Source organism: Apis mellifera, linkage group LG7 (genome assembly GCF_003254395.2).
Source record: "Apis mellifera strain DH4 linkage group LG7, Amel_HAv3.1, whole genome shotgun sequence".
Taxonomy (NCBI): Eukaryota; Metazoa; Arthropoda; class Insecta; order Hymenoptera; family Apidae; genus Apis; species Apis mellifera.
In genome coordinates, this window is record NC_037644.1 from 4,382,437 (window position 1) to 4,398,377 (window position 15,941).

At 17.7% G+C, this 15,941-nt stretch overlaps 1 protein-coding gene across 11 annotated transcripts in view; it reads right to left on the reverse strand.

The window, feature by feature from the left end:
* LOC411986 overlaps positions 1–15,941 on the reverse strand; it is a 339,481-nt gene that overhangs the window by 76,484 nt on the left and 247,056 nt on the right. For 10 of the 11 annotated variants that reach the window (XR_003305069.1, XR_003305070.1, XM_026441971.1 and 7 more), the window contains one exon: positions 4,085–4,321. The exons of the other annotated variant lie outside the window; for it this stretch is intronic. Coding sequence is in view for 8 of the 10 variants with exons in the window: in XM_026441971.1 (XP_026297756.1) it covers positions 4,085–4,321 (237 nt within the window). In the remaining 2 variants the exon portion in view is untranslated. The remainder of the gene's footprint in view (positions 1–4,084; positions 4,322–15,941) is intronic. 11 annotated transcript variants of the gene reach the window in all.

The window sequence follows — 15,941 nt, forward strand, 5'->3', positions numbered from 1 at the left end:
AATGTTTGTGAATTCTTCACAAAGTTAAGTTTAATTCAAAATTTCATTTGGAATTTCCATTTGAATATAGAGGAAAAAATAGAAATATCATCAATTTTTGTTTTATATATAATAAAATCTTAAATAATTAAAACTATTTAAAATTAAATAAAATAAAAATTATAATGAAATTCATGACAATCATTATTATTCATTATTTATTTATATAAGAAATTTCTACATGTGTATATTTAAGAAAAATCTGTTTAATTTAAGATTTTCAAAAAATTAAAAAATTACTTATATAATCATAAATTCAGAATATTAATAGCTATTTGATATCGTTTGATGTATTTATAATATATTTTTAAAATTTATTAATAAATATATAATAAAATTTCAATTATTTTATATATCAAAAATAAATGATCTAAAATTAAAATTGTAATATTTATTATATTAAATATATCTATATATGTATATATTTTTATTTATATAAAATCAAAATTCAGGATAATTGTGATTATATAAACCAAAATAAATTATGATTATATTTTGATATTATTGTTGACTTATATGTTATTAAAATTTTATTAACATTTTATTATAATTTTATTTGTAATAATTTATTTCTCTTAAAAATTATATAATCTTATATTATTATTTAAATTATTATTAGTCTGATTTTAATTTAAAAAAATAAAAAATTTAACAAGTTTTTTATAAATATATTTTTCATATATTTATCCAAAATTATTGTTTTAATTTTTTTAATAGTATTTAATAACTAAGTGACACTTTCTAAACAAAAATAAAAAGAATATCTCATATTTTCCATATCCATTTATATCGTTCCTAAAAATTTTAATCTTCAATTACTTATTTTATTTTAAATTATCTCAATGATAAATTAATTAAAAGATAATGTGCAATTAATGTGCAATTAACAATTATGATTGTTTATAACAATTTCAATATATTATACGATCTTCAAAACAGTTTTTTCCTGAAAAATTATATTAGGACTCGAAAAAATTTGTAATTTTACTTAAATTTTAATTTTTAATTGTGTATTTTGTAATGAAATTTTACGAACGAAATTTATCAATTACTTAGTATTTATGCTTTGAATTATTGATGATTGAAGTTAATAAAGAAAAGAATAAAAATTTTACCAAATATCTTTGGCCATGTAATCGATTTCAAAGATATTAAGATATAATTTTGATTTATTTTTATATAAGAAAAAATATATAATAACAATCGAATAAAAAAAATTTGCTTATTTTTTTTTTTAATTACAATTATTAATATAATATTTAGAATTAAAGTTAGTTGAAGAGAAATATTTTAATTATTTTTAATAATATAAATTACGAAACTAATAAAAATATTCTTTATTAATTTTCTTACCTTGCAATCGAAAGATTAAATATTAATCGAATATTAAATTCAATTTATTACTTCTTTGTGAATTATTTTTATTTTATATATCATTTATATATTTTATATATCATTTTTTATATCTATTGATTTATTTTATTGTAATATATTATTCTATTTTTTGAATATTTTTTTTTTATATTTAATAGCTTATTAATATTTTATATAAAAATTACGAAATAATGCTATTAGCATTTAATATTTTAAATGCTTTCTTCTTGATCAAAAACAATAACAGGATAATATAATTATTTTAAAGTGAAATTTATTACACACATAAATATATTTAATTACTTTATTTTCGTATAATTTAAATTTAATTTATTTTTTTGTTACACAAAATAGTTATTTTTCTTTTCATAAATTAACTATGAATTTAATATGCAATTAAATACTATGCTTATCATGTAAAAAAATTTTTCACAATAAAATTAATAAACATGATTAAATTGCAATTTTTATTTCATTTTTTTTTCATATTATTCATTTACTATTATTACACATTATTATTAAATGTTTATTAAAACGTTTTTTCATTTTTAAATATTAAATGAAAAAATTAAATAGATTATATATTTTATGAACAAAGCGTTAGAAATAATGAAATAAATTAACGAAGAATAAATTCAAGAAATTGAAATACAAGAAATTGAATAATATGTTAAAGTGATGAATGATCTGAAAGTTTCTCGTGCAAATTGTATTTCTCGAGCAATTCTATTTGAAACTTCTTATAGAATTATTTCAAAAAGAGTAGAATCTAGATGTCGGCTAAAAAACTTATTTTACTTAAATTTTATGATGTCAAAAATGAAATTTTTGATTTCATAACGATCATTAAAATCTGTGCATCATAAACTTCTAAAACTTCAATTTAAATATCATTAATTGCTTATATTCTAATGATCTCATATGAAAAGATTTATAATAATTATTCAAGAAAATTCTTTCGATTAAATTATTTTCTTTTCTATTTTTAGAAAAATAAGAAAAATAAAAAAAAAATAATAAAGATATAATAATCTGTTTACATAACCTGTATAATAAATTATTTTAAAGTAAAAACAATGAAAAAGTAAAAACAATTAAAATGAAAAATGGAAACTAAAAATGGAAATAAAAAATAAAAATGATAAAATTATATATTCTTATTATATCCTTAAATATATCTTCTTTGATAAATTTAATTAAGTGAAATTATAAATATTATAAAAGCAATTTTATATTTTTAATAAATATCTATAATCAGTTTATAAATTTTCTAAAAACAAATTTAAAAAAAAGAATATATATAAAATAATTTTTTAGAAAAAAATGAAGATATGCAATATTTAAACAAGTATTTAAAAAATTTAATGCTAAGAAATGTAAAACGCAAAATATACATATATATTTAAAGTATCTTTTAATAACAATTTTTCTTATTAATTTGATATATTAAATAAAATATCATGATGTAATTCTCTACAATATAGCTCTAGGAAAATATATATAATTTTAAAATGCAAAATTAAAATTTTGCAACATATTTATATATATTTATTTAAAAAAAGATAAAATCTTGATATAAATTGTGTATATTTACATCTTATATAATTTTATATATTCATATATAGCGAATTAATATATTTTAAGAGATATTTGATTAAGTTTGCGTTATGATTACGGCAACAATATACAATTATAACAAATAAAATTATTTAATTCTCCGTTTCGTTTCATCAAATATAAATTTCAATTACTGTAGTTTAATAAGTAAATTTTAATCGATATTTGTACATAGTAATTGTTATTTTAGTCTCTAAAATCGATTCTCCAAAAATGATCCACTCTGAATATATGTACATTTGTATTTCTATATATATATATATTTGTATTTTTTTATGTATTTACATATATTTCACTCTCTTTTCACTTTTACTACTTTCAAATTTTACACTGATATAAAATTAAAATTTTTTTACACAAATATAAAATTACATACATTTAAAATTTTAAATAAATTAATAATAATAAATAAATACATTTTAAATAAATATTATTATATTATGATATTCAGCATATCATCATGCTATATTTTTATTTATATTATATTATACTATTTAATAAATCAAAATGCAACTTAAGAAATATATTCTTAAAAAAATTTCAGAAAATCAGTATAAATAAAAATACATACATATATACAGTCATACTCTTTTTCATAAAAAATATTTTCATTAAAATGAACTAAACATTATAATTTAATATATTTCTGAGTATATAAAATAATAATACTTATTTCATTATAATATATTATATTATAATGAATATATTATATAAAGTAATAATAATTATTTTACAAGAAAATTAATGAAACTTATACAAGAAAATTTAATAAAATAATAAAGTATTATATATATATATATACTCATAAAATTATTTGTATAGTTTTATTATTTGAAATTATTTATATTATTTATGTAATTTATTACACATGATATATTATATATATATTATAATATATTATAATATATTAATATATTTTATAGAATAAATAATTTCCATAATTTCTAAATAAAATTTGATGATATTTTGTAAAAGTAATAAAAGTAAGAAGGTGTGTGTGCATGCGCGCGCGCACGCGCATGTATATATATATCTATAGAAACAGAAAACTTACCATTTTCTGATTTTGGAGGAACTGGTTCAATTTTTACAGAAGTAGTGGTTGCATGAAGAGATGTCGAAACTTCAGCAACCTGACATGGAACTGAAGCCAAAGGTTCTCTCTTCACCAAATTGTTACCTCCATTGTTATTAGTATTGGAGTTGGAGTTCACATCTTGTCCGTTCCAAGAGGATGCGACTGGCAACGTCCTGCTACATCCTGCATCCGAATGTACTGCCTTTGTTTTTCCTAAATTCGTAAAAATTGTGGCTATAGTCCGGATATAATCGGATTTTGCCTTATATTTGAGAGTTTTTTTTAAAAATAAATTATGTTGTATAACTCTTATGTTCACATTAACTCTTATATGTAAATATATGAATAGCATTTTAATATTGTTACAATAAAATTATAGGCAGTATCTGAAATAATACTATAATATAATAATAATTTATAAACATATATGAAAAAGTAAAAGTTAAGAAACATTTTCAATTTTTAAGTGATATATCAAATATTTTAGATATTTTGTTTTTATATTACATTACATTATATTTATATTATATTATTTATAATTTTATGATATATATATAATTTATTTAATTTCTTTATTCAAAAAAACAAACAAAAGTTTTTAAATTAGAAGCTTTCTTAAAACTTGATAATTGAAGCAATCTGTATAAAAATAATAATTAATAAACAAATATAGTAAATATATATATATTATTTCTAATTATTATCATGTAATAGTATTTTTTATATATTTTATTTTTAAAAAAACATATTTTTTTAAAACTTAATTTTTTAGATTTTAAGATTTTTAAACATTGATATTAGAATTGAATTCCATTCATCTCCATTTAATTTCACGAATTCAAAAAAAAAAAATTTTTACAATTTAACAATCATTAACTTCATACAAACTTCACACAATTCAACTATCACATAATATTCAATGCACACTATCTTTTTTTTTTACACACTATCCACTTCTGTTTCACTAAATTTCCAATGGATGGCGTCACGTTTAAAAAACATTTGATCGATCTTCTTACGTTTTGTGATCGTCAAAAAAAAAAAGAAATTCGCAACGAGGTCAAAGTTGCGTGAATAACGTCGACATTAATTCCGTAGACAACAATTTCTATCGCTAGAATAAAAAAAAAAGAATAACGATCTCGATTTTATCGCCTGTGCTATGAACATTTGCATCACTTAACGAACGCGCATAACTATATGCAACTAATTGTGAAATGGAAGGTATGCGCGAATATCGCCCAGTCGTTTGGTTCGTTCCACCGACAATGAAAACATTTATATGTCCAACACCTTGTGACACAAAGTAGAGGGAATTATGGCCAGTGAACGCGGTCTTTCCGCTATTGCTTCCGAGAAGCTCGTCGTTTCGCGCGAGTTCTTTGTGCTCGTCTTAAGACGGACATCGGCGCACGACCAATAACTTCTCAGTTGAAACGAGACTTTTATGACTTGGGTTCGAGATTCATCTAGCTTTCGTGCACCTTTGCTTAATAATTAATCGAGCCAAGCTTTCCTTTAGTTTGAGTTAATACTCTGATTTAAGCTCCTAATATGATATTAGATTTTAGGCAATATATTCGATGGAATATATAAAAACAGTCTTAAAACAGATAATAGAACATTAGATCATTGCAATTATTTTTAAATTATTTTTGGATAAATAATAAGATTATTATGTTTATTAATTTCTATTACTTGTTTATTAATTGTTTATTAATTCCTTTTATTTTTTATTTCTTTTATATTTATTAAGATTTTTATTATTTATTTTTGTATTGCAATATTTATTAATACACACGTTATATATATAAGTATCATTAATTTTTTTTTCTAAATTATTCTATAAATTTTTAATGATCATACATATTTTATAATTATTCTATAAATTTTTAATCTATATTTATTTGTTAAAATTTTGTTAATGAACAAAATATTAAAATTATAATTAAATTTAAATTAATTATTAATTAATACATTATTATAAATAATTATTAAAATAATTATAAATAATGTATATATATTTTTTATATTAAAGATGTATTATTGATGGAAATTTATTCTGCGTGAAAATAAATTAAAAATATAAAATAAAATTTTTTATTTAAAAACTAATTTGAATTTTGAATAATTTGAATATATTAAGTATCTAATTTTTTATTTAGATATATATGCATACTCAATCTATATGTAAAAATAAATAAAAAGTACAAAATAACTTTCTACCAATTATTCATTCGTATTTAATCGAGAATTAGTTAAATTCAATTATATTTGAAAAATTTTTGAAAATAAAATGTTTTCAAAAATAAAGATTTAAACAAAAAAATTTTATTCGTTTTTTTTAATTTGTTTGAAATTGTCTCATGGAGATTTATAAAATTTTATAGTGTTTCTTTTAATTTTTATTTTAATTTCAAAAGTAAATAAGGAAGCAAACTTTCCTTTATGGCTTTTTCCATTATTTTGTTTTCCATTATTTTAAATTATCCGTGTAATTTCAATATTCTTAATTTTGTAATTTTTTCTCAACTCTGAAAAAAACATTTGTATAAGTTATAATTAACCATCAAGTTAATTTTCTACTTGTCGTTCGAGTATTTACTTTCAATAATAAAATATCGACTTGAAATATCAATTTCGCTAAATACGTGTAATCTTGAAGATTGATAATACTATGAATAATTTCTTAAATTAATATAATTTAAATAATGTATTACAATTTTTTTTTAAAAGAGACATTTCGTAAATATTTTAAATTATTATATAGAATTTGATAGAAAAAGATATGAATTTTTTTCATATTATTTTGTATATATATTTATAAAAATATAATATAATTGTATTTTTAAAGTAATCTATTGATTTTAAACTATAAAAATTTTTTGGATATCAATTGAATTTGTTTAAATTTATTTATGATAACAAAAGTTTAATTTAAATAAAAAGAATCTACATAAAATAAGCACAGAATTCATTTATAGATACAAATGTAGAGTGTTTCACAAAACTATCTGAATATTACATTATCTTATAAAGAAATTCACTTAATCCAAAAATTGTAATTTTGTTTCTAATTTAATAAAATTTTATTCTAATTTAAATAAAAATTTAATTTTATGTAAAGCTCTATATACATATGAATCAATTTTTTATCGATGAGAAATCTTTGAGAAATTTTTTCAACATGTTTTTATATGTTTTTTATATTTTGATATATTTATGTGTCTTATCTAAAATTTTTTTTATAATAGAGTAATAAAATAATTTTGAATATTTTATTAATTAAAAATTTTACTTTATTTCGCACCATTATATTTAAAAAACTTTAAAGATGATGACTGATTTTCACATTTTTAAAGTAATGTTTTGATAAAAAAATTCCTTCATATATAAAATATATAATCCTTTTCTATTAATTATATTCTAATTATATTCTATATACAAAATTTTAATAAAATTAAAGAATTTATCATTAATATTTCATTAAAAAAAAAACAAATCAAATATTTTTGTAAGTCATTGTAAATATAATATTATATATAAAAACTGTTAATAATTTACAATAAACATTAAACATTTATCTTAAATTAAAAATATTAAAAATAATAAAATAATTTGAATATCATTAATGCATTATTTTAAATTATAATTTTTCATTTTTATTTCAAATAAAATATTTTCAAACTTCGTGCATAATAATATAATCAAAAAAAAAAAAAAGAAAAAAAAATAATAATCCATAACATTTTTTTTAAATAATTGTATATTAAATCTCTTTATAACTTAACAATTTTGGCTGATATTATTTTTTAAACGAAGAAAAAAAAAAAGGTGAAGGCAATGAAATGAGGCAGTGCTATCACGAAACTGTAACCTATTTGCGCGTTAACTAGAATCCAGAACGCGTTTACCTGTTTGTCGCTAATCTTGTTACTTATGGTGCGTTGGGGGCAAGAGGACGAGAGTAACTTAAACCTGGTAAGGAACTCGGTGTAGCGTTAATTCGACAATTGAAGGATTTGTCAGGGAAGCGGTTTAACTCCCCCTCAAATGAAACTGTTAAGTATTTAAAGATTTTGCATTTTATCAAGGTACGAGAAATTTTCAATTCATTGATCGAGATTTTAAAAGTATAAAAATAAAATTTTATAATTTATATATCTTTAAAAATAAAATTTAATTTTTCAATATTTGATTTATAAAATCTTTAATTATTTTATTATGGATTACTAAATTTTATCATATATATTTATTTATTATATAATTTGAATTAAAAAAAATGTTATTTATAAATATTATATTACAAAGAATTTCAATTTATATATACATATTATGTATTTATTTTTTATTATATTATATATCTACTATATATTAAAAAGAATAATAATTTTTTAAACTAATTTAAATTGAAAAGATAATGAATAAAAAAATTGATCATTATAATAATAAAATTTTTATTTAATAATTGTATATTACAATATAATTTTAATTTTTGTGTAAAAGCATTTTTTTATTAATATTTTACTTATTCATCATTTTCTGAAATATTTTTTTATTTGGATTTGTTTCGTTGAGTTCATCAATTATCATTCGTGTCCTGTTTATATAAGTAATTATAGAAAAGGATAAGAATCTTTATTACATTTTATTTTATAATTTATTTTTTATTACTTATATGTTTTACATATTATATAAAATAAGAATTTTTTTAATTTAGTTTAAATTATAAATAGATTTAAATTATAAATAGTTTAAGTTATAAAATAAAAATTATGATGTAGAAATTGTTTTGAATTTATTTGTAAATTACATAAATCTCTATTAAATTTGTTGAAAATATAATCAATAATATCATAATATTTCATAATAAATAAGAATTTCAAATAGATTTAAATTTTATATAAAAGAAATATATTAAATTATATATATTTAAATTAATCGTTTTCCAATATGCATTTGCAATAAAAATTACAAAAATTATAATTAATATTTCATAATAAATAAGTTTTTGAATTCAATTCAATTAAAAATTTTTTGTGAAAAAAAAAATAAATATTTACAATATATATATACTACTTATTATACATTATAAATAAACTATTACATACAATTTTCATTATTACTTACAATTTTTTTGTTTAAGAGAATTATATTAATTTATTATTATTTTTAATATCTTTTTAATTTTTTTCAATGATATTATATTCTTTTATGAATTACATATTTTAAATCATTTGTATTGTAATTTCTTTTTAGATATATAAAATGAATATTTATTATTTATTTGTTACTAATGGAAGTTATCATTTATTTAATAGCTTTTTTATTTCCTTTTTTCTTTTTTATGTAATTATTAATATCGTTTCATTATATATATCTATATATAGTAGTAAGTGATTATTATTAATATGATAATTTGAAATTAATTACAGAAAAACTATTATAATAAATTAAATTTTATCATAAAATCCAAAGAAATTAGAAAAATTTAAAAAATTTAGTTTAAAAGTTCAAATTTTATTTTAAATATTTGATAATATTTGTTGTTATTTATTTATTTTTTAAAGTTATTTTAATTTAGGAATTGGAATAATTTTATATGTTTAAAATGAATTTAATATTTTATTTTCAACTTTTGTTGATGTATAGTTGTAGAGTTTTAGAATTCGAAAATTATATTTTATTAATGTTCTATTAAAAATTATATTTATTTAAAGAAAAATTATTCTTTTTCTCATTATTTTATATTTTATAGTAAATAAGTTAATAATTTCAGTATTATTTTTTTTATATAAAAAATGATTTTTTATTAATTATTTAATTAATTTTGTAATCAATTTTTAATTAAACCAAGCAAATTTTAATTCAATAAAACCATACAAATTTTCCAGCAATGATCATTTGTTACAATGTTTTCTACGCGTCACAATATATTGAATCCCAATTAAATTAAAATGTAATCGAATGGTATAAAATTTTATCTGGCAAACAAAAAACTTAAGAATTTAGATTACAATGTTAAAAATTCTAATTTTTTTAGGAACTATATCAAAATAAATATAATTTCAATGGTTTGTTTTTCAATTCGATTCATCGATTGAAAATTTTATTCAACGTCACCCTTCAAAATATGCTCCGTAAACGGCGGCAATCAATAAACGTTAACTGAAGTCAATCGGAATATGTATTTTCCCTTTCTTCTTTTCTGTTTTTATTTTTTAATCTCTCCTCAATGGAAAATATTGATAAAATAATCTGTTTGCATCGAAGGGAACAGAAAGCATAGAAAGGTAGGCAATAGAAAGCAAACGAAGGTAAAGCAATCTATTCAACTAGAATTGATTTTCACATCAAACTATAATCCTTAATTATTCATTGATTAATATCAATATTTTAAGATAAACTGATTTTAAAACATATAATATGATTATTAAACATCTCTTCTGTATGTTTTTACAATAATAAATGCAAAATTATTATTATTTTCTTCATAAAAGAATAGTTGGATATTAAGATAATTGAATTTGGAAATTTTGTATTATAAGATTTTTTAAATAAACAAAAATAGAAAAAAATAAATGAAATCATTATTTAAATAAATAAATATTTGATGAAATATTTGAATAAATAAATATTTGAATGAATAATTGATTAAACTTTAAATTATTGAAAGTTGTTTGTAAAAGCATATAGAAGAAAGTTAATCTTAAATAAATTTAAGAGTAATCTTAAATTTTAAAAGTAATTTAAATATAAAATCTTTTAAAAATAAACATATTCAAGAAAAATTCAACTAGTATTATGAACTTATAGATATTTTGATTCAAGATCTTTTTGATTCAAGAAAATAAAATTAAAATTTAAATTAAATATAAAATTAAATTAGCAATTAAAAGTAATAATGAAAAATATTTAAATTTAAATTTAAATTAAAATGTTCGAATAAAAATTTGAAATTCAAAAAAAAAACATAAATTTTTATATAATTAATTCATTTATGAAGAAAAAAATTATCATTTTTTTAAAAAATTCTAATTCATAATTTTTTTAATTTTTTTTATTTTTTGTTATTTTTTATATTTTAATTCTTACTATTTTTATTATTCTTTTAATATAATTATTTCTTCCAGTATTTTAAAATAAATTGAATTAGTTTAATAAAAACAATATAATACTATAATTTTTGTTAAAATTCAAAATTAAATTTAATGCAAAACTAATTTTATGAGATTTTTTTTTATAAAAACCCTGTTATTTGCATGAAATAAATCAAACTAATTCTTCTCTCATAATATATCATCAATGTATATATTTCCAGATAACAGTTTTTTATTATTATAATTCCTTAATTAATCTTACATATAATTATCACTTTGCATTTAAAGAAGTAGTATTTATATTAAGCTTATTAAGTCTAATGAATCCTATGAATATATTTTGAAAAAAAATAATATATAAATATTATTAAAGATAATATATATTTTAAATTCATTGATCAGATTTTAAAGAAATTATGGATATATATCATATACATATTACATATTTGTTAAAAAAAGCAATATTTGATATAATTCAAATTTTTCATTTATTAAATTGATGCAGAAATATTTATTACTTATACTACTTTATTAGAACTAATAGAATTTTAAATATGATATTTTAATATGATATTTATATAGTGTTGGATAAATGATAGGATATTTTAGATATTTGTCTTTTTCATAAATTTAAAAAAAAAAATTTTTTTTATTATTTTTATTACTCTATATTGAACATATTTCAGAATAAATATAAAATTTTTAATTTATATTATATTATGTAACAAAAAAGTTAGAATGAAAAATATAAATCTGTTCCGATCTTAATAATTAATTGCATAAAATAATAGGATTAATTAATGTGCTCTTATTGCGAATCATTCAAAGTGGTTTCTTCTAAACTCATAATTTTTTAATTAATAAATGCGTAATATATGAAGATTATTGCGCGTCGGCTCGCGACGCTCAAAACTTATCGCATCCGTCGGATCATGAGTTGATCTCCTGAGCTGATTCTATGTATTCTATCTTCGATATTTTCCAAATAAATATTTTTTGTGATAAATTTATTTGAAAAATATCTAATATATATTTTCTGTATTTTTTTTTATATATTAATACATTTTTATATATTAATATATAGATATATTAATTAAATACATTCATTCGAAGCAATATATATAGAATATTTATAACAACTCAAGTTAGAATCTTTTTACATTATCTTGTTCTTCCTCACCAGTTTTCGTTATCCGATTGAAAATTAATATTGGCCGATAAATATAATATTTGTTTCTTATCCAATTATGCCGATTACATATATATAATCAAATGTCATAAAAAATACAGTAAAAAAAAAAAATAGAAGAATAATAGAAGCAAAATAAAAAATAGCATATCAAATCGATAATTGGACTATCAAACAAAATAACAATTTTTATAGGACTTATTGTTCATAAAAATGATAATTAGTATTAGAGAAATTGAATTCAATTTAAATTATAATTATCACAAAAAATATATATTAGTGATAATTAAGAACTTTTATCAAACAATCACATTTAATAATAGGAAAAAATAATAATTTCTCAATTGAGAATCAAATATATTAAAATTGTTGAAAAATATTTATAATTAATATTAAAAATATATTAATTTATAATTGCTAAGCCATACTTTGATAGATTTAAATAATTTTTTAAATTTATTATATATTTATAATTTATAATATATTACATAATTTTTGGAAATACTCATTGTGATATTGACATTTTAGAATTTTTTTTTATTTTTCTTAAAATTTATTTTTATTTTTATTAAAAAATAAAATTTAACTAATTTTTAAAATAAAGTAATAATAATAATAATATTTATAAATAATACTAATTTTTTTTTTACATTTTTTTAATCATCTTTCAATTTCTATGAAATCTTGTTTATAAATACCAGTTATTTTGAATATATTGTTATTAAGATAAAAATAGCAAAAAATAATAAAAATAATAAAAATGTATATTCAGACACTAATTTCGCAAAATTATATAAGAAATATATAAATCTTTTAAAGAATTTACTAATAATAGCTATCTTTTTATTGTTAAATCATAAAAAAATCAAATATTTAATCAGAAAATATTAAAAAATGTTGCAAAAAACAATATATATATATATATATATATATATATAATATTTATCTTTTTTATTAATTTAAATAAAAAACATACTTATAAACATATATTTTTCAAGAGATTAAATTTCTAGTTAAGAAAAATTTTCATCATCTTCATCATTTTTCACGCGAAGAACAATATTGCTAATGACTTTCATGTAGATGCATCATGCAATATTAAATTTTCAAAAAAAAAATTAAGAAGGGAAAAAACATAAAAAAACACGGTTTCATAAACAACTCGAATTTGAGAAATTACCAAAGCGAATGACGATCGAGGAAAAACATTTTCACGTGTGCTCGACGATTTTCGCAATGAAAAGAAGATAGAAGAGGGAACGGAAGGCGGTGCGAAAATTTCGTTTCCGTGAAATTAATTCACCGTTCTACAGCAAGCCGAGGCGAAACTACGAAAATTATACAGGTATTTAAAATATACGTGAGCTGGAATATGGATAGCTCGTTTAAGTTCTGAGCCGACGGCCTCTCACGCGCTCAACCTTTTGAATAAATGAAACCATAATTTAGCGGCTATAAAACCGGCCGGCCGATGCTAATATTCTGTGAATTAAAAACTTATTAAGACTAGTTCCCGCGCGATTTCACGCCGCGAGATCGGATGTCGGAACGATTTCTTTTTTTCACCAATCATGATTGTTGAAAATTAAGTTATCGAGTTGATCGGAAAGTTGTTGTTTTGTTATTTTTTTTAAACTTTTTAAAAAGAAAATTTTTATTTCTTTTTATTTAAATTTCTTTTAATTAGTTTATAATAATTATAGTTTGATGATTATATTGTAATATCATTTAATTTATAAATCGAAGTTTTAAGTATATAATTTTCAATTATATTAGAAATGAAAAATTAAAAAAATTTCGTTATGTAAAAATAATATTGATATTTTATATCTATCCTAATTTAGTTATTGAATTATTTTTCATAAATGAATTAAATGTAAATAAGAATAATATTGATAATATGATAAACTATTTTTTACATATAATATATAAATTTGAAACATATATAATAATATAATAAAGATATATAATAATTTATATTGTAATATTTTTTACAAATATATTAATATATTAATATAATTAATGTAATTAATTTATTTAAAATTAAAAAATTTAAAATTTATTTTTTGAGATAAAATAAGTAATTTATAAAATAAATATAATCATAAAATTAAGAACTAAATTATTTTATATATATAACATAAAAAATCCTAATTAAAATTTATTTTAAATTTTTTTTGTTATATTTATTATTCATATATATTTTTATTATGTTTCATTATAAAATAGTAAATTGCTTTTTATCCATAGTTCTTTTAATTTTGTATTATTATAATTAATAGAATTATTTTAAAGCTATGATACATTTATCTTATAATGTTTATAATTATAAATATAATTATAATTATATAATATAATATTATAAAATAAATATAATTATAAATATTTCCTTGATTTAATTTTTTATCAAAATTTTTTGATGCAATCATTTTCACTTTAACTGAGTAATTACAAACAATATTCCGTCTTAAAATTGTACGGTCAACGATGTGCGCATGAAATTTTATTATTACTTGCTCTCTTTCTTTTCTACCTTTCATTGCAATCTAGATGATATGCATAACTGAAAAATTTAATACTTAAAGCATTATTAAGAATTTTTCTATATGCAAATATACGATAATCACTTATGGATAAAGTTAGAATGCAATAATAGCTAGCTGTCCTGGAGTTTGTAAGGGCTTTAATGTTTAGTTATAATGAATTATAACTGCATATAATCTACTAAAAATATATTATTATAAATATATAATTATTTGCAATTTCATTTTATGAAATATATTATTGATATAGAATAATCTTGTAAAATATTCATTATTTCGCTAGATTAATTTTTTAGAGTTCACTAGAAAAGTTTTCTAATTAATATTTAATATAATGCAAATCAATATTTCTTATATGTTTATATTAACATTGTTTCTTATTATAATTTCTCTCTAAAAACATTAATAATTAACATTAAAAATTTTAATTTGCTTAAAAGAACATATCAAGTTAACGTATTTTGAAATATATATATAAATTTCTTAATATTTATATTTTGTATATAAAATTTTCACAGAAGGATCAAAATCATCTTATGAAAGAAAAATTTGTTTAAAAATTGAATTATTTATTTTGTAATTCAAAACAATTCAAAAGCAAATTCAAAAAAATAAAAATTAGCAAAAATATAATGAAAAATAAGCTATAATACCATATATTATACCATGAATAATATGTATATTTATACATATCTACATTTATATAGTAAATACATACTATCAGTAATTTAGTACTTATCGGATAATAAATAGGAAGTTGAAATTTTTATATATTCAAATATACATATTTATATATATATATTAATATTATATTTATATTATATTAATATTTACTTACTAACTTTTTAAGAAAAATAATAAATTTATATAAAAACTAACAACAATCTTACATAAAAAAATACCAACAATTTATCTATTTTCAAAAACTAGCTTATTAATTAACAACTATAATGAAAAAGGCAAACCAGACTTTTCGTTATCCATTTAGTCAAATTGCATAA